The 25743-nt window shown below is 37.1% G+C and overlaps 1 protein-coding gene across 1 annotated transcript in view; it reads right to left on the bottom strand.

The window, feature by feature from the left end:
- Positions 1–25743, bottom strand: part of LOC115281646 — a 138891-nt gene that overhangs the window by 78395 nt on the left and 34753 nt on the right. Inside the window, exons 13-18 of the mRNA XM_029927064.1 lie at positions 20268–20372; positions 15535–15639; positions 14959–15012; positions 13711–13815; positions 8277–8381; positions 2667–2771 (exon numbers count right to left, since the gene is read on the bottom strand). Of these exons, the coding sequence (XP_029782924.1) occupies positions 2667–2771; positions 8277–8381; positions 13711–13815; positions 14959–15012; positions 15535–15639; positions 20268–20372 (579 nt within the window). The remainder of the gene's footprint in view (positions 1–2666; positions 2772–8276; positions 8382–13710; positions 13816–14958; positions 15013–15534; positions 15640–20267; positions 20373–25743) is intronic.

Raw genomic sequence — 25743 nt, 5'->3', positions numbered from 1 at the left:
ACCAACTTGACAATAAGCTATATTTTTAAAAAAGCAGCAAATGGGTAAAAGGAGACACAAATAACTGCACAGAATCACAGGAGGCCACCAAAAGAACACAGGTCCTTAATCTCCTAAAACCCATACTCTCTTAGTGATGGATCTGTTCACATCTATCTGATGCAGCAGAGGATACATTTGCTTTTAAGATTGGCCAGCAAATCAGAATAATGGAAATCATGGAAATTTATAATTCTGGCCGGGGAACTTAGAATTGTGGGAGGATCCTAAATTATGTGATTTTTCTCTTCATATATGCCTATCAAGGTATGGGGTTACTTGAATATTAGTGAGGTAAGTGATATTATTGCCTTATAAAACATAGAACACTTTGGGGAAGTTGAGAAGATATTTTAAAAATAGTAAAATTTTAATAGCAACTTGTCATTCACCAGTAAACATTTTCAATGCATTCATTAACTTTTTCATTTTAACCTCCCCATTATCTGTAAAGAAAGCCATGTAAATCAAATATAGATATAACACTGAAACTCATTTGCAATATGGAACTAAAAAACATAAAGCAATATATATATGTATATATATATATACTCTACTATTTTATCCTATATTCATCCCTATTTTGAGCCAGAGGTTCTAAAATATTACTAGAGTTTTGATTCTTTGGACTACAGAAAATTAAACCTCTGACAGTTAAGGATGAGATATAAAATTAAATCACCATTTTCCATAGAATCTGCTTCATGAATGCTGTGTTTTGGAAGACTCTGCGCTGTTCACATCAAGAACAAGGAAGAGGATTTACAATTTTTATGTGCTACATATTAATGTTTGTATTTAGATCTTACAATAGATCTCCTTACGTAATAAGCTGATACTTAGTAATTCCTGACATTTTTTTTGACACAGAGTTTCTTATACCTTTATTTCATGTAAGTAAATTAATAATCACTTCAGTGATTAGCCTGAGATAATTTTAAAAGTAGAGATTCTTTTTAAATTGGTTTTTTTAAAACGAGATATTTTTAAATCGATATTTAAAGACATTAACATGAAAGCATATTACAAAGACAGAATTAGCTCAGAAATTTGGGATTCTATAGGATCTCAGATTTCTTTTTCTTTAATGGTTATTTACTTTTCGGGGGTGGGCTTGAGCAGGAGAGGGGGAGAGAGAGGGAGACACAGAGTCGCTCTGAGCTGTCAGCACAGAGCCCAACGCAGGACTCGAACTAATGGACTGCAAGATCATGACCTAAGTTGAAGTCAGAGTCTTAACTGACTGAGCTATCCAGGCGCCCCTATTTTTCTTTATTAGACCGAAAACAACTAAGACTTGCATTTGCATAAAATATCATTTTTGGTCTAATTGTAGATGACAAATATTTAAATAGAAGCTTCATGTTATTTTTGTTCATCATTTTCTTTTGGCTCTAAAAGTACAGAGCAGGCCAATATTCATTTTTAAACAATTTATTGAGATATAATTTGAATATCAAACAATTCATCCATTTAAAGTATACAAGTGGGAACGCCTGAGTAGCTCAGGCAGTCAGTTAAGAATCTGACTTCGGCTCAGATCATGATCTCAGAGTTCTTGAGTTTGAACCCAGTCCGGCTCTGAACTGACAGCTTAGAGCCTGGGGCCTGCCTCAGATTCTGCGTCCCCCTTTCTTTCTGCCCCTCCCCCACTCACATTCTGTCTCTCTCAAAAATAAATAAACATTAAAATTTTCTGAAAAAAAATAGAGTATACAAGTGAACATTTTTAGGGTTTACACAGAATTCTGCAAGTATCAACACAATCTAATTTTAGAACATTTTTATCATCCGCAAAAGAAACCTCATACCATTAATCTGCAGTTCCCACCTACTGCCCCAACCGCACTCCTAGGCAATCACTAATCTATCTGTGTCAGGGGAAGTGTTAGGACTGTGTCAATATATTATACGAGGAGATGACTTCTAAAATCCAAACAGAAACATTAATATGTAGTACATACTGATCTGGACACTTCCTATAAATGGAATCATATGACATGTGGTCTTTTGTGACTGGTTTCTTTCACTCAGCATAGTATTTCCATCGAACCACTGCATTTCAGCCCTAATTAACTATATTTCGGTGTTTGTTTCTAGTTCATCAAGGGAGATGTCTGAGAATATGGCCTTTAGACCATGGAATCTGAAATAGGAAATGGGGTATTTTTGTGGCTTCAGAAAAAGTCAAAATTCTGTATATTATAGCCTGAGTGTTTGCAGACTCCTGACTCTGAGAAAGTGAATGAGTGCCATCATATGGCTATGGAATGTGTCTGTCATGTTAATAATCTCCCATATTTTCTCTTTTATTTTCCCATTTTTTCTGTATTCATCTTCTCCAGATTGTTTTTCATGCTATTTTGCCCTTAATTACTTGTCTATTCCCTCACTTTTTGTAGCCCTAAGAAAAGAACTAAGTTTTTAGCATTCTTTTAGACCCAAAATTAAAAAGGTTGATGAAATATATTAATAAAATGACAAGAAGGAATATTACCGTATCTTCTTTCGGAGCTTATTTCTAAGTTTTTACAAATCTTACTGGCGAACTTCTTCAGAGGTGACTGTGCGGCAGCTCCCATCTCACGTTGAACTCAGTGATGCAAAAATTTCTAAGCTTTACTCACCATCAACAGGCAGGTTCTTTATCAAATCGCTACTGCCCATTCCTGTGAGACTCATTCCCATGTTTTTCAAAGCAGTGTCTAGTTGAGCAACATCAACAATCCCTCCTTGGGAGAAAGAGAAGAATATAAGCAACACTGAATAACCTTAGAACGTGACAATAGCTATGAAGTACCGTGTGTTATAGACGTTGGTTTCACCTTAAAGAAAACAGTTAATGTATATTCAGTTGTATCTAAGACTGTCAGTACTAAAGGCGGAATTAGAATTTCCTCCAATGAGTATTTTTGGGAATCCATTTATATGCTTAGCTTTTAAAGATTGTGGCATAACTTCATGACAATTTACAGAAATACAGAAAATAAAATTCATATGCTTTGGCCAGTAGGAAAGTATTATTTTTGTTTCCTGAAGAGCAGTTCACATGGTTCTCTCCTCTGAATAAAATTTGCAAAAAATGTTTAATAATTCCTCTTATTTTTGTTAGGTTATGAAATATTACAGTGATACAAATTTTTGTGATGACATCACTGCCACCTGTGTATCTGACCCACCTTCATTAGTAAAAACAGAACTGATATGACAAAAGTATCTTCTGAGTCCCTCCTCATTCCCCTTTTTTTCCCACCTTTCCCTGGGTGACTTACTGATTTATACAAGTGTTTATAGTTCCCATGGATGTTAATGTTAAATGGTTTTACAGAACTTTAAAGTTTATATAAATCATATCACAATGTGAGTTTCCTTTTGCCAAGTGAATTTTCATTGGAGTCTTATTTGTTTTTTATATTTGTTCATGTTGAAACATGGAACACTTTCATTCACTTAAAATACTATTTAGGGGCGCCTGGATGGCTCAGTCAGTTAAACATCCAATGGGCTCAGATCATGATCTCATGGTTTGTGGGTTCGAGCCCTGTTTCGGGCTCTGTGCTGACAGCTCAGAGCCTGAAGCCTACTTCAGATTCTGACTCTCTCTCTCTCTCTCTGCCTGTCCCCTGCTTGTACTCTGTCTCTCAAAAACTAAACATTAAAGTTTTTAAAATACTATTATTCTACTATAATGTTATGCCATCATATATTGATCCACTCTTCTGTAGACAACATTTAGGTTGTACCCAATTTTTCCATTACAAAAAACATTGCAACATACATTCTTGTAAATGTCTCTTTGTTTTTTGTTTCTTGTTTTTTTTTTTTAATTTTTTAACATTCTATTTATTTTTGAGAGAGAGAAAGAGACAGAGCATGAGTGGGAGCGGGTCAGAGAGAGAGGGAAACACAGAATCAGAAACAAGCTCCAGGCTCTGACTTGTCAGCACAGAGCCTGACTCAGGGTTTGAACCCACAAACTGTGAAATCATGACCCGAGCTGAAGTCAGCTGCTTAACCGACTGAGCCACCCAGGCATCCCGATTGTCTCTTTGTTGATAGGAGTCAGAATCTGAGTTAGAGATTCAGGATTGGAATTGCTGGAGTGGAATACATACATTTTTAAGTTCTTGATATTTTATCCAGTTGCTTTCAAAAGTGTTGTATGAATACTAGCAGTGCACAAGAGTTTCCATTGCAGGGCGCCTGGGTGGCTCAGTAGGTTAAGCATTTGATTTTGGCTCAGGTCATGATCTCATGGTTCATGAGTTCGAGTCCTGCCACAGGCTCTTTGCTGCCGGGGCGGGGCCCACTTCTGGTTTCTCCCTTTGTCCCTCTTCAACTCTCTAATCCTCCCAAAATACACATTAAAAAAAAAAAGTTTCCATTGCTCCCTATCATTGTTAGCATTTAGTGTGTCTTGACTGTTACAATTTTTGTGAACTTGGTGTCTGTGAACTAGTATTTTACTATTGTTTTACCATAGAATTCCATCATTACATGTGAGCCGACGTACTTTTTGTGAGTGACTGGCCCCTCAAAGATCTGCTGTTTTGTCAAATGTCTGATCTTAGGTTAGCCTGCTCCAATACTAGCTGTTTGTCTTGGCCTTAAGGATTTTGGCCATTCTAATGGATGTGTTGTGGTATCTCATTGTGGTTTAATTTGTATTTCCCTAATGACTATGATTAAAGCATCTTTTCATATGCTTATTTGTCTTCAGTATATCTTCTTTGGCAAGGTGTCTATTATTCAGCAATAAAAAAAAAAGAATGAAATCTTGCTATTTGTCACAACATGGATGGAGCTAGAGAGTACAATGCTAAGTGAAATCAGTCAGTCACAGAAAGTGTCTGGTCTTACCTTAAATCAAGTGTGTTCACTCATGTCCAGTCTACTAATAAGCCCATCAAGGTCATTCTTCATTTCTGTTATAGTGTTTTTTTGTTGTGAGCTTCTCTTTTTAGTTCTTAGGATTTCCACCTACTTATATTGTACATCTTTTCTTGCATGCTGTCAGCTTAATCCATTAGAGCCCTTAGCATACTAATCATAATTGTTTTGAATTCCTCATCTTATAATTCCAATATCCCTGCCATATTTGAGTCTGGTTCTAAGGATGCTGTCTCTTCCAAATGTCTTATGATTTTTTTCTTGATAGCTTGGCATAATGTACTGGGTAAAAATAAATGCTATAAATAAGCCTTTAGTAATCTGGTGGTAAGGTGTCCAGGGAGGGGAGGCACACTACAGTCCTATGATTAAGTCTCAATCTTTTAGTGAGCATGTGCCCCTGGACTATGAACATCAAATGTGCTGTGGCTCAAACAGGCTGAAGTCGGGTATTTCCCTTCCTCCAGGTCAGAGAGGCTCTGATAAGACCTCAGTAGGTTAGGCTGTGGTTAAGTAGCTTCTCCTTAGGGCAAATTTTTTATGAAGAACAGAATGCTCTAGGGTCTTTCAAAATAGTTAATTTTCCTCTCCCCCTGCCAGAAGCATGAGGAGATTCTTCTCCACTATTCACTGGGGAAAGCTGGTTGAGCTTCTAGAGGCAATTTTATAAAATTTTATAAATTTATAAATTTATGGGGTGTGAGCTGGCATCTCCCTGTAGCCCACTATAAGTCTAATTGTTCGTTTGTATGTAGTCAGAATGTACTGTAGTTGCCTGTAGGGTTTTGTTCTCTTGTGGTATTCTGTGACTTCCTTATGATATGATTAAGCAGAGACCTCTCAATTAACATTTTAGGATAACTGTTAAGTCTTCCAATTAGTATTTTTTTTTCTCTGTCTCTGTTAGCTCTTTTGTATTACTGTTGGATAAATTGGCAGATTTTTTACTCTGACCCTCATGCCTCTTACTCTTCCTTCCTATTTGTAATTTTTCTGTCTCTGCTGGAATCTTGATAATTTTTTCAGAGTTCTATTCCAGTAATCCAATTAATTCATTTATATTATTTAATCTGCTAATTAAACCATTATGTTTTTAAATTTTTTAGTCTAGACTTTTCATTTCTAAAAATTTGACTCCTTTCAAATCCACTTTTTCTTGTAGTAGTTTCGTTTTAAAAGTATTTTCATTTTTCTTTGGTGAATTTAGTCAAAGCATACTTATTTTATGGTCTATCTAAAATATTTGTATCATATGAAGTCTTGGGGTTTCCATTTTTTATTGTGTATATTAGCATAAGTTTTTCATATCTTTTGTAATTTTCTGTTTCAAGTTCATTTTAAGAAAAGTTTTATAGGGAAAATCTTACTGACCATGAGATGAGGGTGAAGTTTTTTTAATGTTTTATTTATTTTTGAGAGAGAGAGACAGCTTGAGCAGGGGAGGGTCAGAGAGAGGAGGAGACACAGAATCTGAAGACAGGCTCCAGGCTCTGAGCTATCTGACAACACAGAGCCCTTTGAACCCATGAACTGCAAGATCATGACCTGAGCTGCCTGGACACTCAACCGATTGAGCCACCCAGGCACCCTGAGGGTGAATTTCTTGAAAACTAGAGTTACTACAATGCTGGTGCTACCTTAAAAATTTTTTTTTCTTTTAATATTTTTTTTTTAGAAAGAGAGAGAGAACATGTGTGTGTGTAGGCAGAGAATGAGCAGAGAGAGACCAAGACAGAGAATCTGAAGCAGGCTCTGTACTGTCAGCACAGTGGGCTCAAACCCACAAACTGTGACATCATGACCCAAGCCAAAGTCAGACACTCAACTGACAGAGCCACCCAGGTACCCCACTTTTTGTTAAATTTTTGTGAGTTCCTGGGTCATGCAGGGAGTGCAAATTTGAATTGGAACCAATGTGAACGTAGGCCCATCGTCATGAATTTTCAAAGAAGACATTTCTTTATGACTTAGAATCCATGACTATACACATAAACTTCTTTTTTTTTTTACTTGTGCTAATTAGACATTTTTCTAGTTTACCATTTCATTAAGGGTGAAGTTATTCAAGAGATCTACTTTTATATGGAGTTTTGCTTCCATCTTTTTTTTTTTTTAAATGTTTTTATTTATTTTGGGGAGGGAGAGAGAGACAGAGCATGAGCAGGGGAGGGGCAGAGAGAGAGGGAGACATAGAATCTGAAGCAGGCTCCAGGCTCTAACTGTCAGCACAGAGCCCAATGCAGGGCTCAAACCCACAAACTGCGAGATCATGACCTGAGCCGAAGTTGGATGCTTAACCAACTGAGCCACCCAGGTGTCCCTTTTGCTTCCATCTTAAGGTAAAAGGATGGTACAGGAGGCCATTTTGTAAAATAAATACAGAAAAGATCTTTGGAAAAAACATGAATATGATTTTACCCACACATACCCACACAGTGGCAAAAGGCTCTTCCTCTGCTTTTCAGATTCAGATTCATCTGCTTTTTTGCTATACGTGTCACTTACCTTTAAAAGTTTTCACACTATCCATCTTTCCAAAAGCTGATAAGAAAGAAAGAAATCAGGGGTGCCTGGGTGGCTCAGTCAGTTGAGTGTCCAGCTTCGGCTCAGGTCATGATCTCACAGTTCGTGGGTTTGGGCCCTGCAACAGGCTCTGTGCTGACAGCTAGCTCAGAGTCTGGAGCCGGCTTCAGATTCTGTGTCTCCCCCTCTCTCTGACCTTCCCCTGCTCACGCTGTCTCTCTCTGTCTCTCAAAATAAACATAAACATTTTTTAAAAAATAAAAAAAAAAAGAAAGAAACAAATCAGACCACAGCAATGAGAATTTAAGTTAGAGATTAATACTATTTGGAATAAACCTCTCTGGAGAGACAGACATCATTATTTAACCCCAGAAAAAGCCTAATTTAATTGTAAATAACCAAAAACCCCAATAACAAGTGGAGAGAATTCTGAAATGGCTCCCTGACTCATGAGGGAGTTATTGTTGGAACTCTATTATCCTGAAACACACACCTCTTCATCCTCTATGCCTCCCTTTAATTTCTCCATTTTCCCTTTATAGTGATTTCTCACTCTTTTTACTTTCCCTCATGTCCCTGTTTATTCTTGAGGCTGCCTTCTGACTAGAATCAAAAGTTAGAATAAGCACTTCCTTAATAACCAGGTTAGTGACTGGAGGGGCCAGTCACTAAAGTGGCACCACTGGGTTACTTCTTGAACTGGAATGGCATAATCCCTTCTAAAGTCCCTTTTAATCAAATGGAGATAATTCCAGAAGTTAACAAAAAATAAACACAAGTCTAAGTTCCTTAAAAGCTACATTGTTTTTTTTTTTAAAACTCACCATCCACTGGCAGATATTTCTTTAGTTTTGAGTACCCCTTATCTGTGAGCTCTATCCCCATTTTTTCCAGAAGACTTGGGATATCACTGACATTAACTTCACCTCCTTCAAAGAAAGAAATGGAAGTAGATGAAAAGTTTGAATATGACCTAAACTCTCCAAAATATGAAAAACAGAAGTCATTTGTCGATACGGCAGATTATTCAACAGCTATGAACAAAGTAGCATGAGACCTTCGTGCCACCAGCCATCACAGAAACAGAATTGCTCCCTTTACTCAAAAAATTCAGTATCTATGATTATGGAGTCAAGGAATTTAAGCAAGATATAAGTGGTTGGGGGGATTCCAAGTTATTTAAAATATTACAGATATTTAAAATTCAGTGTCTCTGTTATTCTTTTAATTATGAGTGTTGTCTCTGGTTTTACTTCACTACTTAATATGTTAATTTAGCCTTTGAGAACATTTGATTCTATTACACAAGTTAAGTAAGTACATTAGTTGAAGTTTGCAGTTTATAAAACATGGGCTAAATCTTTTAGGATGTTTGCAGTACAGACAAGTAGTTTTTAAGTAAATGGCATGTAAGTTAGATAGAAGGGAATATCTAATAGATTAGATATATCTAATAGAATATCTATTATAATATCTATTATCTAGAATAAGGGAATATCTAAAAGATATTCTAATAGAATAAAACAATATGTAATAACTCACGAGGCATTACATATATTTAGTGAACAGGGTCTTCATGTAAATTGTTAGAATAAATATATAAGAAACACTAAAATGATACTCTAAAATTGCTTGAGGCACCAAAAAGAGGCACTAAATATACAAGATATGGTAAATATTTATGACACTCCTTATTCAAATGACTCTAACTTGGCAATCCATTAGTGACACCCATTTTCAGGTCTCTGTGTCCTCTGCTCAAGGAACACAAACCCTATGGCTCTTTGATGGCCTTAATGGCAAGCCACAACTATTAGCTACAGGTACTTGTCCCTGTGTCTTTCTTTTTTTTAAGTTTATTTATTTTGAGATAGAGTGGGGGGAGGGTCAGAGAGAAAGAAAGAGAGAGAGAGAGAGAGAGAGAGAGAGAGAGAGAGAATCCTATGCAGGCCCTGTGCTGTCAGTGCAGAGCCTAACATGGGGCTTGATCCCATGAACTGTGAGATCATGACCTGATGTAAGTCAAGAGCTGGATGCTCAACTGACTGAGACACACAGGTACCCCTAACCCTGTGTCTTTCTGAAAGAGCAAGTTTGTATCGTTGGTTGGAGCACTTTCCATCAGTGGGCCCATCTGCCTGAATCACAACACTGGCCCCTATAACCACATCAGCAGCAGGAAAAACTAATGCTGCTGAACAAAAGAGACACATTGTACCTAGATTCAAATAATGTGGTCATTCCATTCACTCTACCCTAAATTTGATAATGTATTCCATATTTCCGCCTCATTTTTGCTGTGTGTTTTTAAATGATTTAATACTGTGTGACTCAAACATTTGAACTGGGTCCATGAGCTTTTCTATTTTGTGAACTCTGGACTAGCTTGCTTGGTAGCATACTTTGAGACTACAATTGCAGCAAGACAGTTTCCCTTCACGATACTCAGATTATTCATATTGAAATACTGTTTGGAATAAACTTCAGAGAATAAAGAATTTTTTATCAAGGCATTGCACTGAAGTATATAGTGTAAATAATCAAAAGTTAAAACTCTGTACAATTTATCATGTAAACAAGGACTACTTGGAGTAAAAGAGGGTGTTAAAAATAATTCGTTAAAGTTAATCTACCTCAGTGGAAAACCATAACTATCTAGAGAAAACTAGGATGTAAGACCACTCTGAAGTTAAAGTCTAGGCTAGGAATCAGCAAACTTCTATAAAAGCTGGTAAACAATAGAAAATATTTTAGGCTTTGTAGGACTTATGATCTCTGTCAACTACTCAGCTCCACCTTTGTACAGTAAAAGCAGCCATGAATAATACATAAACTAATGGGCTGGATGTGTTCCAATGAAATTGTTTACAAAAATGGAAGCAGATTTGGCTCAAGGGTCAGAGTTTGCCAACCCATATTTTAAACAATTGAAGTAAAAATACTTCCCCAATAAGATGGTAAAATGGCAGAGCAAAAAGGTAGTGATGGGAGAGCTGGAATAGAGCATTTCAATAATAATTTGATCTAAGAATTAGGAACTTAGATTCATAGTCATTGTTCACTAACCTGTAACAGTGGTCACTGATTCTATCAATGGGCTGAGGTCAGCCTTCCTATTAGCTACAAGGAAAGCCAAAATAAGGTAATAAGGCCAATGAGTCATATATAAAACAGACCAAAAAAAAAAATAGGGTAAATTGGAGAATAAGAGATCAAAGTTCATTAGCTCCACTGCTTTACCTGACTCATCTATAAGGATAAAAAACCCTGGATATTAAGAATTAACTCCACATTAGTTGAGGGAAAGTCTTTGTCTCTTGGACAAAATGGAGTCTTGAATGTACCTCTTGAATTTGAAGATTGCTCTCTACCTGATTGGCAGGGTGGAAGGCCCCAGTGATTTATCTGGTTGTGCAGCAAGTTCTCAGCTTTGATTCAGACACATTTGTCAGATGAGTTTTTGGGGACCACCTTTCTTATCTTCCTACCTTTTCCCAATTTGCCTTTCTCCAGTTTGTCTATCACAACTATCTTGCGATTTTTGATCACGTAAATTTGTGACCTGTTTCTTCTATGAACACTATATATACTTGTTTGTAAAGATGGGTATGCCTTTAACTCTAAAAGAAGGGTAGATATAGCAGATAGTCCCCAAGCTGAAAGGACTTATGGTAACATAATAATTAGTTACAAAGAGGATTCAACAGTTCATTGAAAGCTAATGGGTTAATAAAAATTCTATGTGATGAGTCAAATGTACAGACTTGTTCTCCGGTGTCTTAAGGTTTCATGAAGTCTTTGTGTAACACTATTATTATCTTTTTTATAAAAGGGAAATGAGTCATAAAAAAGTAATAAGCTTTAGAAGAATATTATGCCTTACTGGGAATAATTTGGAATTAGGATGGTTCTGAGGGGGGATTTTTAAGAGAAGGCCAAGTTTGTACCTCTGTGCTAAGTATGAACAAGTACCCCTTTGTATATCACTTGGCCAGGATGTTGCTTGTTGTTTCACAATTGAGTATAATTTCTGCCAAGCCTTCTTCGGAAAGCAGAAAACTGCCCAAGCAATGATTAGGACATTGTCTTTTTCTTTGATAACATTTATACCAATGGTTTGGAGTCCCTTGGTTATGTACTGCTCAACTAAAGTGTTAGAAGTCCAACCTATATTTAATATTCTTCTTAAAGACTTTCTGCCACTTTGAGTTACTTGTATTTTTCATTGTTTTTCACTTATGTTGTTTAGTCTCTGTAATTATTCCATCATTCCATTCATTCTTCAATATTTATCGCCTCTAAAATATAAAATGATGTAGGCATGGTTTCTACTTATGAGAAAATCACAGTTCATAAACAAATAACAGTGATTTAATGACACTCACCTTTTATACAATATGTTTGTGTATAATAATATATGTGTGCAGAGGATGAATTTTAAACTAAGAGGAAGGGTAAATAAAGTGACTTCCATGGACCAGGGAGCTCTGGAAAAGGTAAACTTTGAGATTCATTTTATAGCCAAGAATTGGCCTGATGAAATATGCCTAAGTATTTTTGTCCTAGGAATTGGAGAGTATGTGGAAAAAGACAATTGTATAATCAAATCAGATGCCACGGATAAGGATTAGGTATCAAAGAAGATCTGTATATCATTGGTTGGAGAAAATTTTATGAATTATCCCAGTAAATTTCAGGTACCAGATGAGGCACTAAAAAGTTAAAATACATATAATAATAAACTTAATATAGTCTCTGAACAAGTCAGTTTCTGGAGTGAGAAGGACAAATAAACACACTGTAATAGAATAATTGGGTTGACATATGGCAAACGATAAAATCAGGAGACTCCCCTGCTAAAATTCATCCATTCACAGCCCCTGCTTTGCAGCAGGGTGGGGAGCATCCTGTATAAGAATCTTGAACCCTGCCTATACCCAATACTATGGTTCAGACACTTCAGTGTTCTAGGGCAATGTGGAGGCAGGAAATAATATAAGATAAAGCTAAAAGGATAGCAAGGGTCAGATCACAGATGTATGAAATAGTCAGCACTGCTAATTAGTAGGACTTGGTATCCAATGAGATGTGGCACTAAGAAAAAGTTGGAGAGAAAAATGCCAATTAAAAAAATTGTTAATGTTTATTAAAAAAATTTTTTTTAATGTTTATTGATTTTTGAGAGAAAGAGACACAGAGTGTGAGTGGGGAAGGGACAGAGAGAGAGGGAGACACAGAATCAGAAGAAGGCTCCAGGCTCTGAGCTGTCAGCACAGAACCTGACGCGGGGCTCAATCTCACAAACTGTGAGATCATGACCTGAGCTGAAGTTGGCCGCTTAACTGAATGAGCTACCCAGGTGTCCCTAATGTTTATTTTTTGAGAGAGAGAGAAAGAGAGAGAGAGCACACACACAAGTTGGGGAGGGGCAGAGATAGAGAGGGAGACACAGATTCCAAAACACCCTCCAGGCTCTGAGCTGTCAGTACACGTAGTCTGACATGGGGCTTGAACTCACAGACAGGGAGATCATGGCCTGAACCAAAGTTTAGGCTTAACTGAGGCACCTAGGTGTCCTGAAAAATGACAGTTTTTAAACTTGTTTTACTAAGAACATGATGGTGCCACCAGGTGAGAAAGGGAATGTATAATTAGCACATAGTTTTTGGCAGATATTTTTAAATACAGTGAATTTAAGATCTGAGGCTTTGCCAAGCAAGAACGAATTTGGTAGATAGAATCCAACAGGAATCTGGATGTGGTTTTACGCAACCCATTTTTGGGGAGGAATTTGGGCTGCAGAAAAACATCTAGAAGTTTTCAGCATATAATGACAGTTGGAAATACGACTGTGGATAATACTGTCCACTGAGAATTGTAACATGGAATTGTAAAAGTTAAAGTGATTAATGGGCTAAGACACAAGTATTTGAGGGATACTAATAATTGGGCAATTAGTCATATTTTTCTTCCTTCCTTTCTATTCTCTAACCTATGAGGTTCATTTGCTCCCTGTAAATTCATTACTGGGTTGAGCGTAGTTATAATAGTTCTGTGTGTGATGCATAGAATCCAAAAGAGAAGAGGTTAAAGATATGAGGCTTATAGAAATGAAGGAAAGACTGTATTTATATGAAGACTAGTTTCTTCTCTAAGCTTTGCAAAAATGCTATTTAGCATTTAATTAGGTAAAACTAATTATAGTTTTATGTACTAGGGCAGTCTCCTATAAGGTACAGTGGTACGTGAAACACTCACCATTAAATGGTAGATTTTCTGTTACACCTTCATGTTCATTTTGTGTGAGCTTGATTCCCAAGTTTTCCAGGACAGTGTCCAAATTATTCACCTTAACTCCTCCTCCTTAGGAAACATACAGGAATGAAACATGAAATAAAAATGAGTTTAAAATATTAAAAATATATGTTTGAATGTGAATTGTTATCTGAATATTTATACTTTGTCACCTATTTATAATAAAGACAGGAGAAAATGTACTTGTGTGATTATTACTTTTCTGTATGAACTCCCATTTAACATGTCTAAGAGCATTAAATAATCTGCAGAATAATCAGAATTAGTAATTCTTCCTTTAAACTTTGAATGGAAGCCTTCATTACAAACAGTTCATGAAGGGATAGGCTATAGGATTTGGTTATAACCAATATTAGAGAGAATAGGAATGAGCTTTGATGCTAGGAACTCATTAACTTATTAACTAATTAATATTATAACAAAGTGAAGATCATAAGGTAACTATAAAAACAAGCAGAATCTTAGCACTCTTTTAGGTAAAATTCACATAAAATTAATCATTTTCAAGTGAACACTTCAGTGGTATCCAGTACATATTCATAATATTGCACAAATATCACTTCTAGTTGTAGAACATTTGCATCATCCCCAAAGGAGGGCCTATACATATTAGTCACTCCCTACTTCCCTCTCCACCCAGCCCCTGGCGACCACTAATCTACTTTTTGTTTCTATGGAATTGCCTACAATCTTCTTATATAACAAGCTCTCCTTACACAGCTCCCTAAAAATTTGGTAATCCTTTTCTTTATAATTTTCTGTATATGATGAGATTTTTTGGGTTGTGAGTATAGATTCCTAGGAAGATGTATTGAGACATTGCAGCATAAAATATTATAACGATGAAAGTAACTAGGTAACTGGGGTGCTGAGGTGGCTCGGTTGGGTAAGCATCTGTGTCTTGAGTTCAGCTCAGGTCATGATCTCAAGGATCGTGAATTCAAGCCCTGCATCTGGCTCCACACTGTCAGCACAGGGTCTGCTTAGGATTCTCCTTCTCTCCCTTTCTCTCTGCCCCTTTCCCACTTACTACCTTTCTCTTTCAAAATAAATAATTAAATCTAAAATAAAAGAAAGTAACTAAGTAATCTATATGTGTAGGAAGGCAGACAGGACTCGTAATCTAAATGATAAAGGTGAATCTTGAAGATTTCAGATGTCTCTGCCTTTCTTATCAGGTTTTTAACTTACCCTTAGTGGATTTCACACCCTCCAATATTGCATTCTGAAATACGTTTCCAGCAGCTATCAGAAAAGGAACAATCCATGTCAGAAGGGAAATGGTATGAACATTCACTTACTTATTGCATGTATAACTTCAGTAAGACAACTATTTATAATTGAGTGAGAAACGTGTTCTGTCTCATTATTAAATTTAAAGAGAAATTATGGAAAGGAAAAGTGTCTCAGTGTGACAAATACACATATATTTTGGCAAGTATGAGACTGACAGCTGAGGGAAACACTATGATGGGGAAACAATCACTCATCTTCCTTTTTCTATTGACTTCCTCTTTTATTAGTCTTCCCAGTCCCTCGAGTTTCCTTCCTTCTTTGCCTTAGGATATAGGCCAATGAATTACCTGACATTCTGATGGAAAGCTATGGCTGAAGGGTTTGCTAAATTGTAGACTAAATCAAAATGACAATGCCTTTTCCTTTTCAGGACTTTTTATAAAGGCCAAAACAGGTAAAAGTTTTCAATCATTCACATGGGCCACAAAACCAAGTTCCCTAGAAAGTCTCTGTGGCTTCTATATAGCTTACCATCAACTGTCAGAGTTTCCTGTAGCTTTTTAAGCTCCTTCTCTGTGAGCTTGATCCCCATGCTTCCCAGAACTTTCTCCAGGTCACTGACCTGAACCTTTTTTCCTTTGAAAATACAAGAACATTAACGTCTGAGAATAATCATTCCATGAAATGGTGAAAATTTCATTCTTATTATAATGCATCTTCCCCAATTTCAGAAAATGTAAGGGGAAAATGAAACACATCTAACTACACAGAATTATGGGGGAGTCACAAAACAGAATATAAGCCCTTAGTGTTTACAAAAGGAAGATCTCTTATCTCTGGGAACAAGCCTGTCCTGCTGAGAACAAATTTATTTTACAATTGGCCAGAAAATTAATAGATGGAAAATTTATATATTCAGCTCCCATTTTTGCATTTATTATCTTGTATCTGAATAATGTGATTTTCTCTTCATAATGACAATAATTTGATCCTGTCAAAGCTTTACAATATAACTGTAAATAAATATACAATGTACAATGTCATGATTCAACAACTCCATATATTATTCAGTGCTCATCATAACAAAAGAACTCTTAATCCTTATCACCATTTTACCCACTCCCTCACCCTCCTCCCTCCTGGCAATAATGTGTTCTCTATGGTTAAGAGTCCGGTTTTGGTGTTTGTGTCTTTTTTCTTTGTTCATTTCTTTTTTTTTTTTTAATTTTTAAATGTTTATTCCTTTGGGGGGGAGGGGCAGAGAGAGTGGGAGACACAGAATCTGAAGCAGGCTCCAGGCTCTGAGCTATCAGCACAGAGCCTGACATGTGACTCGAACTCATGAACTGTTAGATCATGACCTGAGCCGAAGCTGAACACTTAACTGAGCCACCCAGGCACCCCGTTCATTTGTTTCTTAAATTCCACATATGAGTAAAATCAAATGGTATTTATCTTTTTCTGATTGATTTATTTCACTGAGCACTGTACCCTCTAGATCTATTTAAAAGTAATTTCTTATTGAAAGATTGAATGACATTAGCAAAAATAGCTGAGCAGTGTGTAGGTTGCTTCATGGAACCATCCTTCCACCAAAACACAAATGAGCAAGAAAGAACTATCAGAATCAACTTGGTTAGAACTCTGAAAAACAGTCAGAGGTTTACATCAACCAAGTGAAAGCTGAATTGAGAAAAAGGTGACTTACAGTAAGATAACTTTGTGGCATTTTAACCCCCTTTGCTAAACTATTTTTGATCATACATCTCTGTGAGCAAAACATTTTCAAGCACAAAAGTGGTAGTCTCTTATTTACTTGCAAAAGGTTTCATTCCACCCATATGCTTTCTCATTTCAACCTTCCCAAGATCTGTAAGAAAATGTAAATCAAATACATACATAGCTGAGAAATGCAAAACAGGAAACACACTGGCATTCCATTTGCTACCAAATTTTATCCCACTCCTACCCCAATGAGCACACAGGACATGGAAAATAATCACTCTACTTATTATAAAGGTGCCTGTTTTAACAACTGCTTTCATCCATTGTCATATAGCAGAACTCTAAAAACTCTAAACGTGTCAGACTCAAGTCACCTCTTCTTTTTTTTTAATTTTTATTTTTTACTGTTTTTTAAATTTATTTTAGAGAGAGAGAGAGAGAGAGAGAGAGAGAGAGACAGCATGAACAGGGGAGGGTCAAAGGGAGAGGGGGACACAGAATCTGAAGACAGGCTCCAGGCTCTGAGCTAGCTGTCAGCACAGAGCCCTGTGCGGGGCTCAAACCCACGAACCGTGAGATCCTGACCAGAGTTGAAGTTGGACACTTAACCGACTGAGCCACCCAGGCACCCCAAAAGTCACCTCTTTTCATCAGCCCTTATTTTTAGCTTTAGACTTTGGAAAAACAAATATGATTTGGGCCAGGCCAGGGAAAACAAAATTTAAAGTTGGGATCTTATTCACTACTGTTTTAATTGAACTTTTGAAATTGTCCCTTTCTTTACTGAGATCCTAATTACTACTTCCTTTCATGTTCCCTGGCCCAGGCAGACCAGTTTACTCTTGATTTACATGATTTATGATTTACTGGAGTAAAATATTCATTTTGAGCTTAACTTCCCAACTCTAATGATTTGCATAGTTTTCAGTGGATACTCAATTGAATTTTATACAAATTAATATTTAAAAAGATATTAATATGTTAAAGAACAGAATTATCTCACAAAAAATGATTTTTGAGATACATACTTTGCTAAGAAAGAAAAACAACCTAAAAAACATCATGGCTGGTAAGTTACTTGAAAAATTCCTGATTCTTATTAGATTATAAGTGATAAATTACAGTATAAAGTACCTAAAACCCCCTATGACATGGAAAATTTACAAACGAAGGTCCTAGATAACTCGACAAATATTTACTGAAGTATTAGAAGTATGCAATGACTCACAGAAGTTGTGTATTGCTTATATGTGCACAATAACAAATATTAAAACAGTAAACAGGAAAAAGATACATAAATTGTTCATTTAGCTACTAAATCTAGGCTAAAGAGAATCTTCCTTGCCTTTCTTCTGGATCTTTTGAGGCAGAACATTCCAAAAGTTATTTATGTAGTAAAATCAATTAGTGAGGTCAGGAAAGCATGAAATTCTGGGGGGGAAAAAAAGCATGAAGACTGGAAATTCTCAGAAACAAAGACGGTAACACCTATTGGGTATAAAACTTGCTATTTAACTTGGATCACATTTCAATGAAATCTTGCTCTCTCCAGTGAATTCATATCTCCATCCTGACAGACACATTATGAGAAAAGCTTTGCCCTCACTAGGGTCTTTCTGTCCCCAGTGATATAATTGGGGCTCTATGCCTGAGCCTCAGTCTTTCACAAAACTTCATTTTAAGCTCAATACTGATGGTAACTCCTCAGAGGAGCAGATCACCAATAAGCAATAACTTAAAATTTTTAACTCAGGAGGCATCCGGATGGCTCAGTTGGTTAAGCATCTGACTTCGGTTCAGGTTATGATCTCACGGTTCATGAGTTCAAGGCTGCATCAGGCTTCCTGCTGTCAGTGCAGAGCCCACTTCAGATTCTCTCTTCCCACCTCTCTCTGTCCCATCTCCTGCTTATGCTCTTTGTCTCTCAAAATAAATAAATAAACTTTAAAAATTCTAAATCTGGTTTAAAGAAAAAAGGATTAATCATTGCACGTGTTTATTTTATTTCATGTATACTTTTTAATCTCACAATGATTTTCATTGTATTGGTTGATCTTGAATTATTATTTTAAAATAAGGAGCAGAAATCCATGGCAACATGAGAGGATAATTTCAAATAATAGCTATATTTCCCCCCATAATTCTGCTTTTTTAAGCAGTATTTTTTAAAAATCCTCATAATCTCAAATAGACAAATAATAGTTTTCTGTTATGAAAGCTGGTCTTTCCATAGCTAGTCTCATTCTTCCTAGTGGATGCACCATTGCAAGCAAAGAAAACAAGACAGTGAAGCCCACTTGCATAGTCCTTCTAGTACAGTAACAGTGGTAAAAAGTAGAGAATAAATTAAATGAATTAACAAAAATATATTTGAGGGAACAGTGTTATCTTAGACAATGATGGGATTAAGTGCACCTTAGTAAGATGTGCAAGTATTGATTCATCTAAGGTTATAAGATAATTAAGGAATGTTCCAGATAGATACTTCTTAGCCCTACTGCAACATTCTCAGGCTAACATTTAACTTTTGCTTATTTAGCTTGAGAATTCTTTTAGCCCTAATTCAGAATTTACTAAACTTCAGACTTTGTCTCTAGACCATCAAGGGAGTTTAAAGCTTTGGGAACAGTCCTAGGACCATGGAGTCCGGCTCAGGAATGAGGGGACGTAAGCAAAAGCATAGGTGGGGACACTGGGCATTCGGGCCTGAGCGGTGACTGCTCCTTTTCCTCTCGACGGCATCTGGAAGACTTGGTCCTATTCCTTTGGTGTAGGAAATAGGTCCTACACTTCACATTCTTCCTTTATCCTGATTTTTTTTTTTTTGAGAGAAAGTGAGCACAGGAGAGGGGCAGAGACAGACAGAGAGACAGAGAGACAGAGACAGCGACAGAGAGAGAGAGAGAGAGAGAGAATCCAAAGAAGGCCACGCTCAGCACAGAGTTGGATGCAGGGCTCAATCCCACAAACAAACGTGGGACCATGATCTGGGCTAAAATCAAGAGTTAGATGCTCAGCAGACTGAACCACCCTGACACCCTATTCTGCCTTTTTAAATGTCCTTGAAAATGGTGAGGTGAAGACAAAAATGCTGCTTTAATAACTTCCCATTTAGGGGCGCCTGGCTGGCTCCGTCAGTGAAGCATGGGACTCTTGATCTCAGGTTGTGAACTGAACTCCACACTGGGCCTAGAGCTTACTTTAAAAAGAACTAAAAATAATTTCCCACTTTGGGCTACGCTCTCTTTTCTCTATAATTTTTAAAAAGTTTTTCTGTGTTATAGTTTCTTCTATTTTATGCACCCCATTCCCTTTCTTCCACAGCAATGTCTTTCTCTAATTCTGTCCAAGTATAATTGTGGTCCCGGCCATACTCCAAGTAGAAATGGAGTTGCTGAAATGTCAAGGGGCAAAACATGTTTACTTATAGTGTGAGTCACCTTTAATGTTTTCCATCTTCTTAATGCCAAATTAGAGTTTTCAGGGATTCTTTTATACAAGTTCATACTAACCAATTCAAATATATCCTGAATACTCACCATCCACTGGTAGATCATGTGTCAGACCATCAGTTTCCTCTCCTGAAAGCTTCATCCCCATATACTGCAAAGGGGTATCCACTTTGTCGACATCAATAATCTCTCCTTGTGAAAAGAGGAGAATATGGGAAAAAGTTATTGATTCCTAAATGTGACCACTGGTATTACTTATAGTGCATTATCAGTCTCATGAGGAAGACCAAGATTTAATATAGTCTATTCATATATATCAAGGGGGTCAATAAGGATGTTAGAATTATAATAGAAACCATCTAGGTGATTGAGCAATTTTTAAATCTTTTACAGCAAATGGTCAAATCAAACTGTGGGTGACCATGTGCGTTTTTTTTCCCCCCTGAGCTCCCAGATTAGATGCCTCAACTCCTGACAAAAATCTGTAATCAAGTTCTGTTTCCATTTCTGTAGAGGACTATGTTATTCAGACCAACCTTCTTTCTGGAAACTGAAATCTTGGATAAAATGTAAAAAGTATCTCCTCAGAAGTACTAAAGGGGTGATAAGAGAGTAAGTTACTAGTGCAAAATCTAATGAAAAGTAGGAGCCTAGGGAGGTAAGCAGAGCACTGTTATGTTTGTGTTCTAATGATGTTTGCTCCATCTGAAGCTGAACTAAATGCTGATGACCTCATGGAGTGTGGGTGCTTCTGTCCAAGTGCCCGGCAGAAGCGAAGGCAAGTATTCCCTAGGAATGTGCTTCCTTCCTTAGTCTCAAAGGTTTCTTTCAATAATTTTCCAAGCAAAATAGCTCACACACAAAAGAATCGAACGTAGAATGAAACAAGTTATCTGAGAGGGAATAAGCAGAAATAATAGGCAGCAGCAATATGCTCACAAAAACTTCAGTTTCAGAAATTATCAGGCACAAATTATAAAACTACTATGCTTCTTATGTGTAAAGCAATGAAAAACAAGCTAGAAAGTATCTGCATCTGCAGGAAATAGGAAACAATACAAAATGACCCAAGATAGCCGAAAAAGAAAAACATATAGAAATGAAAAGAAGGGGGAAAGAGGTAGGAGGGAGGAAGGAAACACGAAGCTGCAGGGGAGTATGAAAGGGACCGTGAACCACACGGAATTCACCCTCTACCCACTAGTCAACCTACGGCTGCAGGCAAGTCCTTTGGGACAAGTAGAGGTGCTGTGTCTCTCCTAAGCTTCCTAGTAGGCAGTTCACGGTGTCTGCGGGGCACTCTTACAGGTGCCCACCGTACACATGGCATCATCGGCACCCATGGAGGCCTGAGCTACAGTCAAGTGGGTACATCACCACAGAGTCTAACTGTGACTCATGATAACGCAGATCTACGTTGAATGTGGAAGATTTTGATGTTAAATTTATTTTATCTTTTTTTAATGTTTCTATTTATTTTTGAGAGAGAGACAGTGTGAGCAGGGGAGGGCCAGAGAGAGAGGAAGATATAGAATCCAAAGCAGGCTCCAGGCTCTGAGCTAGTTGTCAGCACAGAGCCCGACGCGGGGCTCAAACTCACAATTGTGAGATCATGACCTGAGCTGAAGCCGGATGCTTAACTGACTGAGCCACCCAGGCACCCCTTGATGTTAAATTTAAAGAAAACAAACAATGGTACACCATATGCTTTCATATTTCTTCATTATATTGAGATTTAAACTTGGCTCAATAGTAAACATGTATGTGTGATAAATCCTCTCATAATATAAGTAGTTTTCAAACCCTAAGAAATCAATCTTCTCAGTAGGAAACATGTTACACAGCAAATGGGAAATGAAAAAAAAAAAGACAAATACTCTCTTACTAAAAGTCACAGAAAAAAGATGTTTCTACAAAGAACAGTCAAAACTGGGCAGGGGGAGAAGAGAGCGTGTGTGTGTGTGTGTGTGTGTGTGTGTGTGTGTACAAGGGCTGAGGAGTGAGGGGTTAGATCTATGAATATTAAAAGATTATAAAGCTGTTACAGTCAACATAATTTAGACCATGTACAAGCAGACCAATAGAACAGAATGTAAATTCTCAAAATAGGAAAGTACACATGGAAATCAAGTACATAGTTAGGATGGCATCTCAAATTGAAGGGAGTGGTGAAGACTTTAAAATAAATGACTTGGGACAACTGTTTAACTATTTTCAAAAAGACAAACTAGATCCGTATTTCCTGATGGAATGCAATGTGAAATGCACATTACTCTCAAAAAATGGTGAAATTGAAAACAATTAAGCCATTAGAGCTGACTCCTGGTTTATGAGGAATATGGACAATAGAGGAACAAGGGAGATGAGAAAACAAACAAAAACAGGCAAATTTAGTGTATGGGATTTTTTTTAATATATGGGAAATTCTACAAGACAATTGGCAACAGAGTTTCTTAAGAAAAAAAAAATCAGTGCCTAACGGAAAAAAGGAAGAGGGTAGAGGAACAGATGTAGAGTACCTGAGTTTTAAGCGTCATAATAGATCAGTATGTAAAGCTTGTTTGGTTCTTTATTTGAACAAGCTCACTGTAAAAAATATTTTAAAGAAGGGAAATTAAAAATAAACTGTATAATGGTATAGCAGTTATATTTTTTAAAAGGCCCATATTTTTAAGAGATGCATACTGAAGTATGTAGGGACTCAATGAAATGGGGTTTGCTTTGAAATATTTCAGCCAGAAATATAAAGAATAAATAAGAATCAAGTGAGATGAATTTTTGTAATTGTTGAATCTAGGTTCATTATATTATTCTTTATCCTTTATCATTCATTACATTATTCTTCCTAATTTGTATAGGTTTGGAAATGCTCATTATAGCCAAAAGGGGGAAAGAACCCAGACACCTATCAAACGATGAGTGAATAAAAAAAATATATACACATACAACAGAATATATTATTTGACAACAAAAAGGAATGAAATGGCATGCCCATGTTCACAGAACATTATTTACAATAACTAAAATGTGGAAGCAGCTCAAGTATTCACTGATAGATGAATGACTATGTATACATATAGTAGAATATTATTCAGCTTTAAGGAGGAAGGAAATTTTGAGATATGTTACAACCTGGATGAAACATGAGGACATTAGTGTAAGTAAAAATAAACTGGTCATGAAAATAGATACTGCATGATTCCACTTATGTAAGGTCTTTAGATTAGTTAAAATCATAAAGACAGAAAGTAGAATGGTGGTCGTCCGGGGCTCAGGGGAGGGGAGAATGGGAAGGTTTTGTTTAATGGCTATAGAATTTTAATTTTACAAAATGAAAAGAATTCTGGAGATGGATGGTGGTAGTCACACAAAATGTGGAGGTGCTTAATACTGGACACTTAAAAATGGTGAAGATAGTAAATTTTATGTTACGTGCATTTTACCACAATACATAAGTTGGGAAAAAGGAAGAATGGAATACTGATACATGCTACAATATGGATGAGCCTGAAAACATCATACAAAGTGAAAGAAGCTAATCAGAACTATATGCTATCCCATTTATATGAAATGTTCAGAATAGGTAAATCTATAAAGATTAGTAGTTGCCTAGGGCTTGGAGGGTGGTGGGGAGAGCAAGCTCCCCTATGACCCAGCAATAGCACTGCTAGGGATTTACCCAAGAGATACAGAAGTGCTGATGCATAGGAGCACATGTACCCCAATGTTCATAGCAGCACTTTCTACAATAGCCAAATCATGGAAAGAGCCTAAATGTCCATCAACTGATGAGTTAAGAAGATGTGATATATATACAATGGAGTATTACATGGCAATGAGAAAGAATGAAATATGGCCATTTGTAGCAAAGTGGATGGACCTCGAGGGTGTCATGCTAAGCGAAATAAGTCAGGCAGAGAAGGACAGATACCATATGTTTGCACTCATAGGTCTAACAGGAGAACAGAAGAAGCCTAATGGAGGACCATGGGGAGCGGAAGAGGGAAAGAGAGTTGGGGAGAGAGAGGGACACAAAACTTGAGAGACTATTGAATACTGAAAACGAACTGAGGGTTGAAGGGAGAGGGGGAAAAGAGGTGGTGGTGATGGAGGAGGGCACTTGTGGGGAAGAGCACTGGGTGTTATATGGAAACCAATTTGACAATAAACTATTTTTAAAAAAAGGTGATAGCTAAAAGATACAGGGTTTCTTTTCAGAGTGTTCTGGGTATTCACAAAATCCTTTGATAACTCTACTAACTATAATGAAATTGTAATTGGCCCAATAAAATAAATTATGACCCAAAAAGGGATATTCAGTGGCTCAGAAGAGGACATAGGGGTAGAATGGGGAGATGACAAAGAAGAAATTAGAAGGAAGTAAAGAGAAGTCTGTCTCTATCTCTGCACTGTATATGAAACTATCTTTCTACCATGTCATTGAGAATGGAATAGACTGCAATAGATTACAAACTTTCCTGAGCAGGGCACCTGGGTGGCTCAGTCCATTAAACGTCTGACTCTTCATCTCGGCTCAGGTCATGATCTCAGGGTTGTGGGATCGAGCCCCACATTAGGCTCTGTGCTGACAGCATGCACCTGTTTGGAATGCTCTCTCTCCCTTTTTCTCTGCCCCTCTCGTTATGCTCTCTCTCTCAAACTAAATAAATAAAAATTTAAAAATAAACAGCCTTCCCTGGGAACACAAGTTCCTAAATACAAACAAAATAGCAGTACTTCCTATAATGTCAGAAGACAATTGATTCTGTTTGGGATAACTTTGAGAGGGTCTCTGGGGCGCCTGGGTGGCTCAGTCCGTTAAGCATCTGACTTCAGCTCAGGTCATGATGTCTCGGTTTGTGAGTTCAAGCCTCACGTCAGGCTGTGTGCCGACAGCTCAGAACCTGGAACCTGCTTCAGGTTCTGTATCTCCCTCTCTCTCTGCCCCTCCTCGTTCATGTTCTGTCTCTGTCTCAAAAATAAATAAACACTAAAAAAAAATTCTGGTAGCCAAAATTAAAAAAAAAAAACAACTATGAGAGGGTCTCAGTACTAAAAAACAGTTGGTATAAGATTATTATGAAGGGTTTAATTAAGTACAAAAGTCAGCAAATATTTGAGGCATCTGTCAATATTGTATTATCACTACCCACAATTGCCATTCTTTTTATTTGTTTCTCTCACCTGGGGTAGAAACTCCTTTCATTTATTCTATCCATTAATTAAATATTTATGACATAGCTAATAGGTAAAAGATACTCTGCTGGGTCAGGGAAGAAAGATTCACAATGAAGGTTCCGGCATGGTCACTGACAAAAGAAGCTCACATTTTATAAAAGGGAAGAGTGGTACTCATCTGTAACACAACTAGTTAGGTCAGAGCAAGGATTTTAGCTTATATGACTACGGTAATAACGACAGTACCATAATTGTGAGAGGGTATGAGGACAGGAGCTAGAGTTTCTCAGCTACTGGAGGAGCCACTGACATCCTCTTGAGGACTAATTCTTCACTGTGTTGAAAAGCTCAATGAAGTGCACAGCACTCAGTATCCCCGACACTC

This window comes from Suricata suricatta, chromosome 17 (genome assembly GCF_006229205.1).
Source record: "Suricata suricatta isolate VVHF042 chromosome 17, meerkat_22Aug2017_6uvM2_HiC, whole genome shotgun sequence".
NCBI lineage: Eukaryota > Metazoa > Chordata > Mammalia > Carnivora > Herpestidae > Suricata > Suricata suricatta.
The sequence above is the reverse complement of the archived record's forward strand: the minus strand, read 5'-3'. Positions and strand labels throughout refer to the sequence as shown.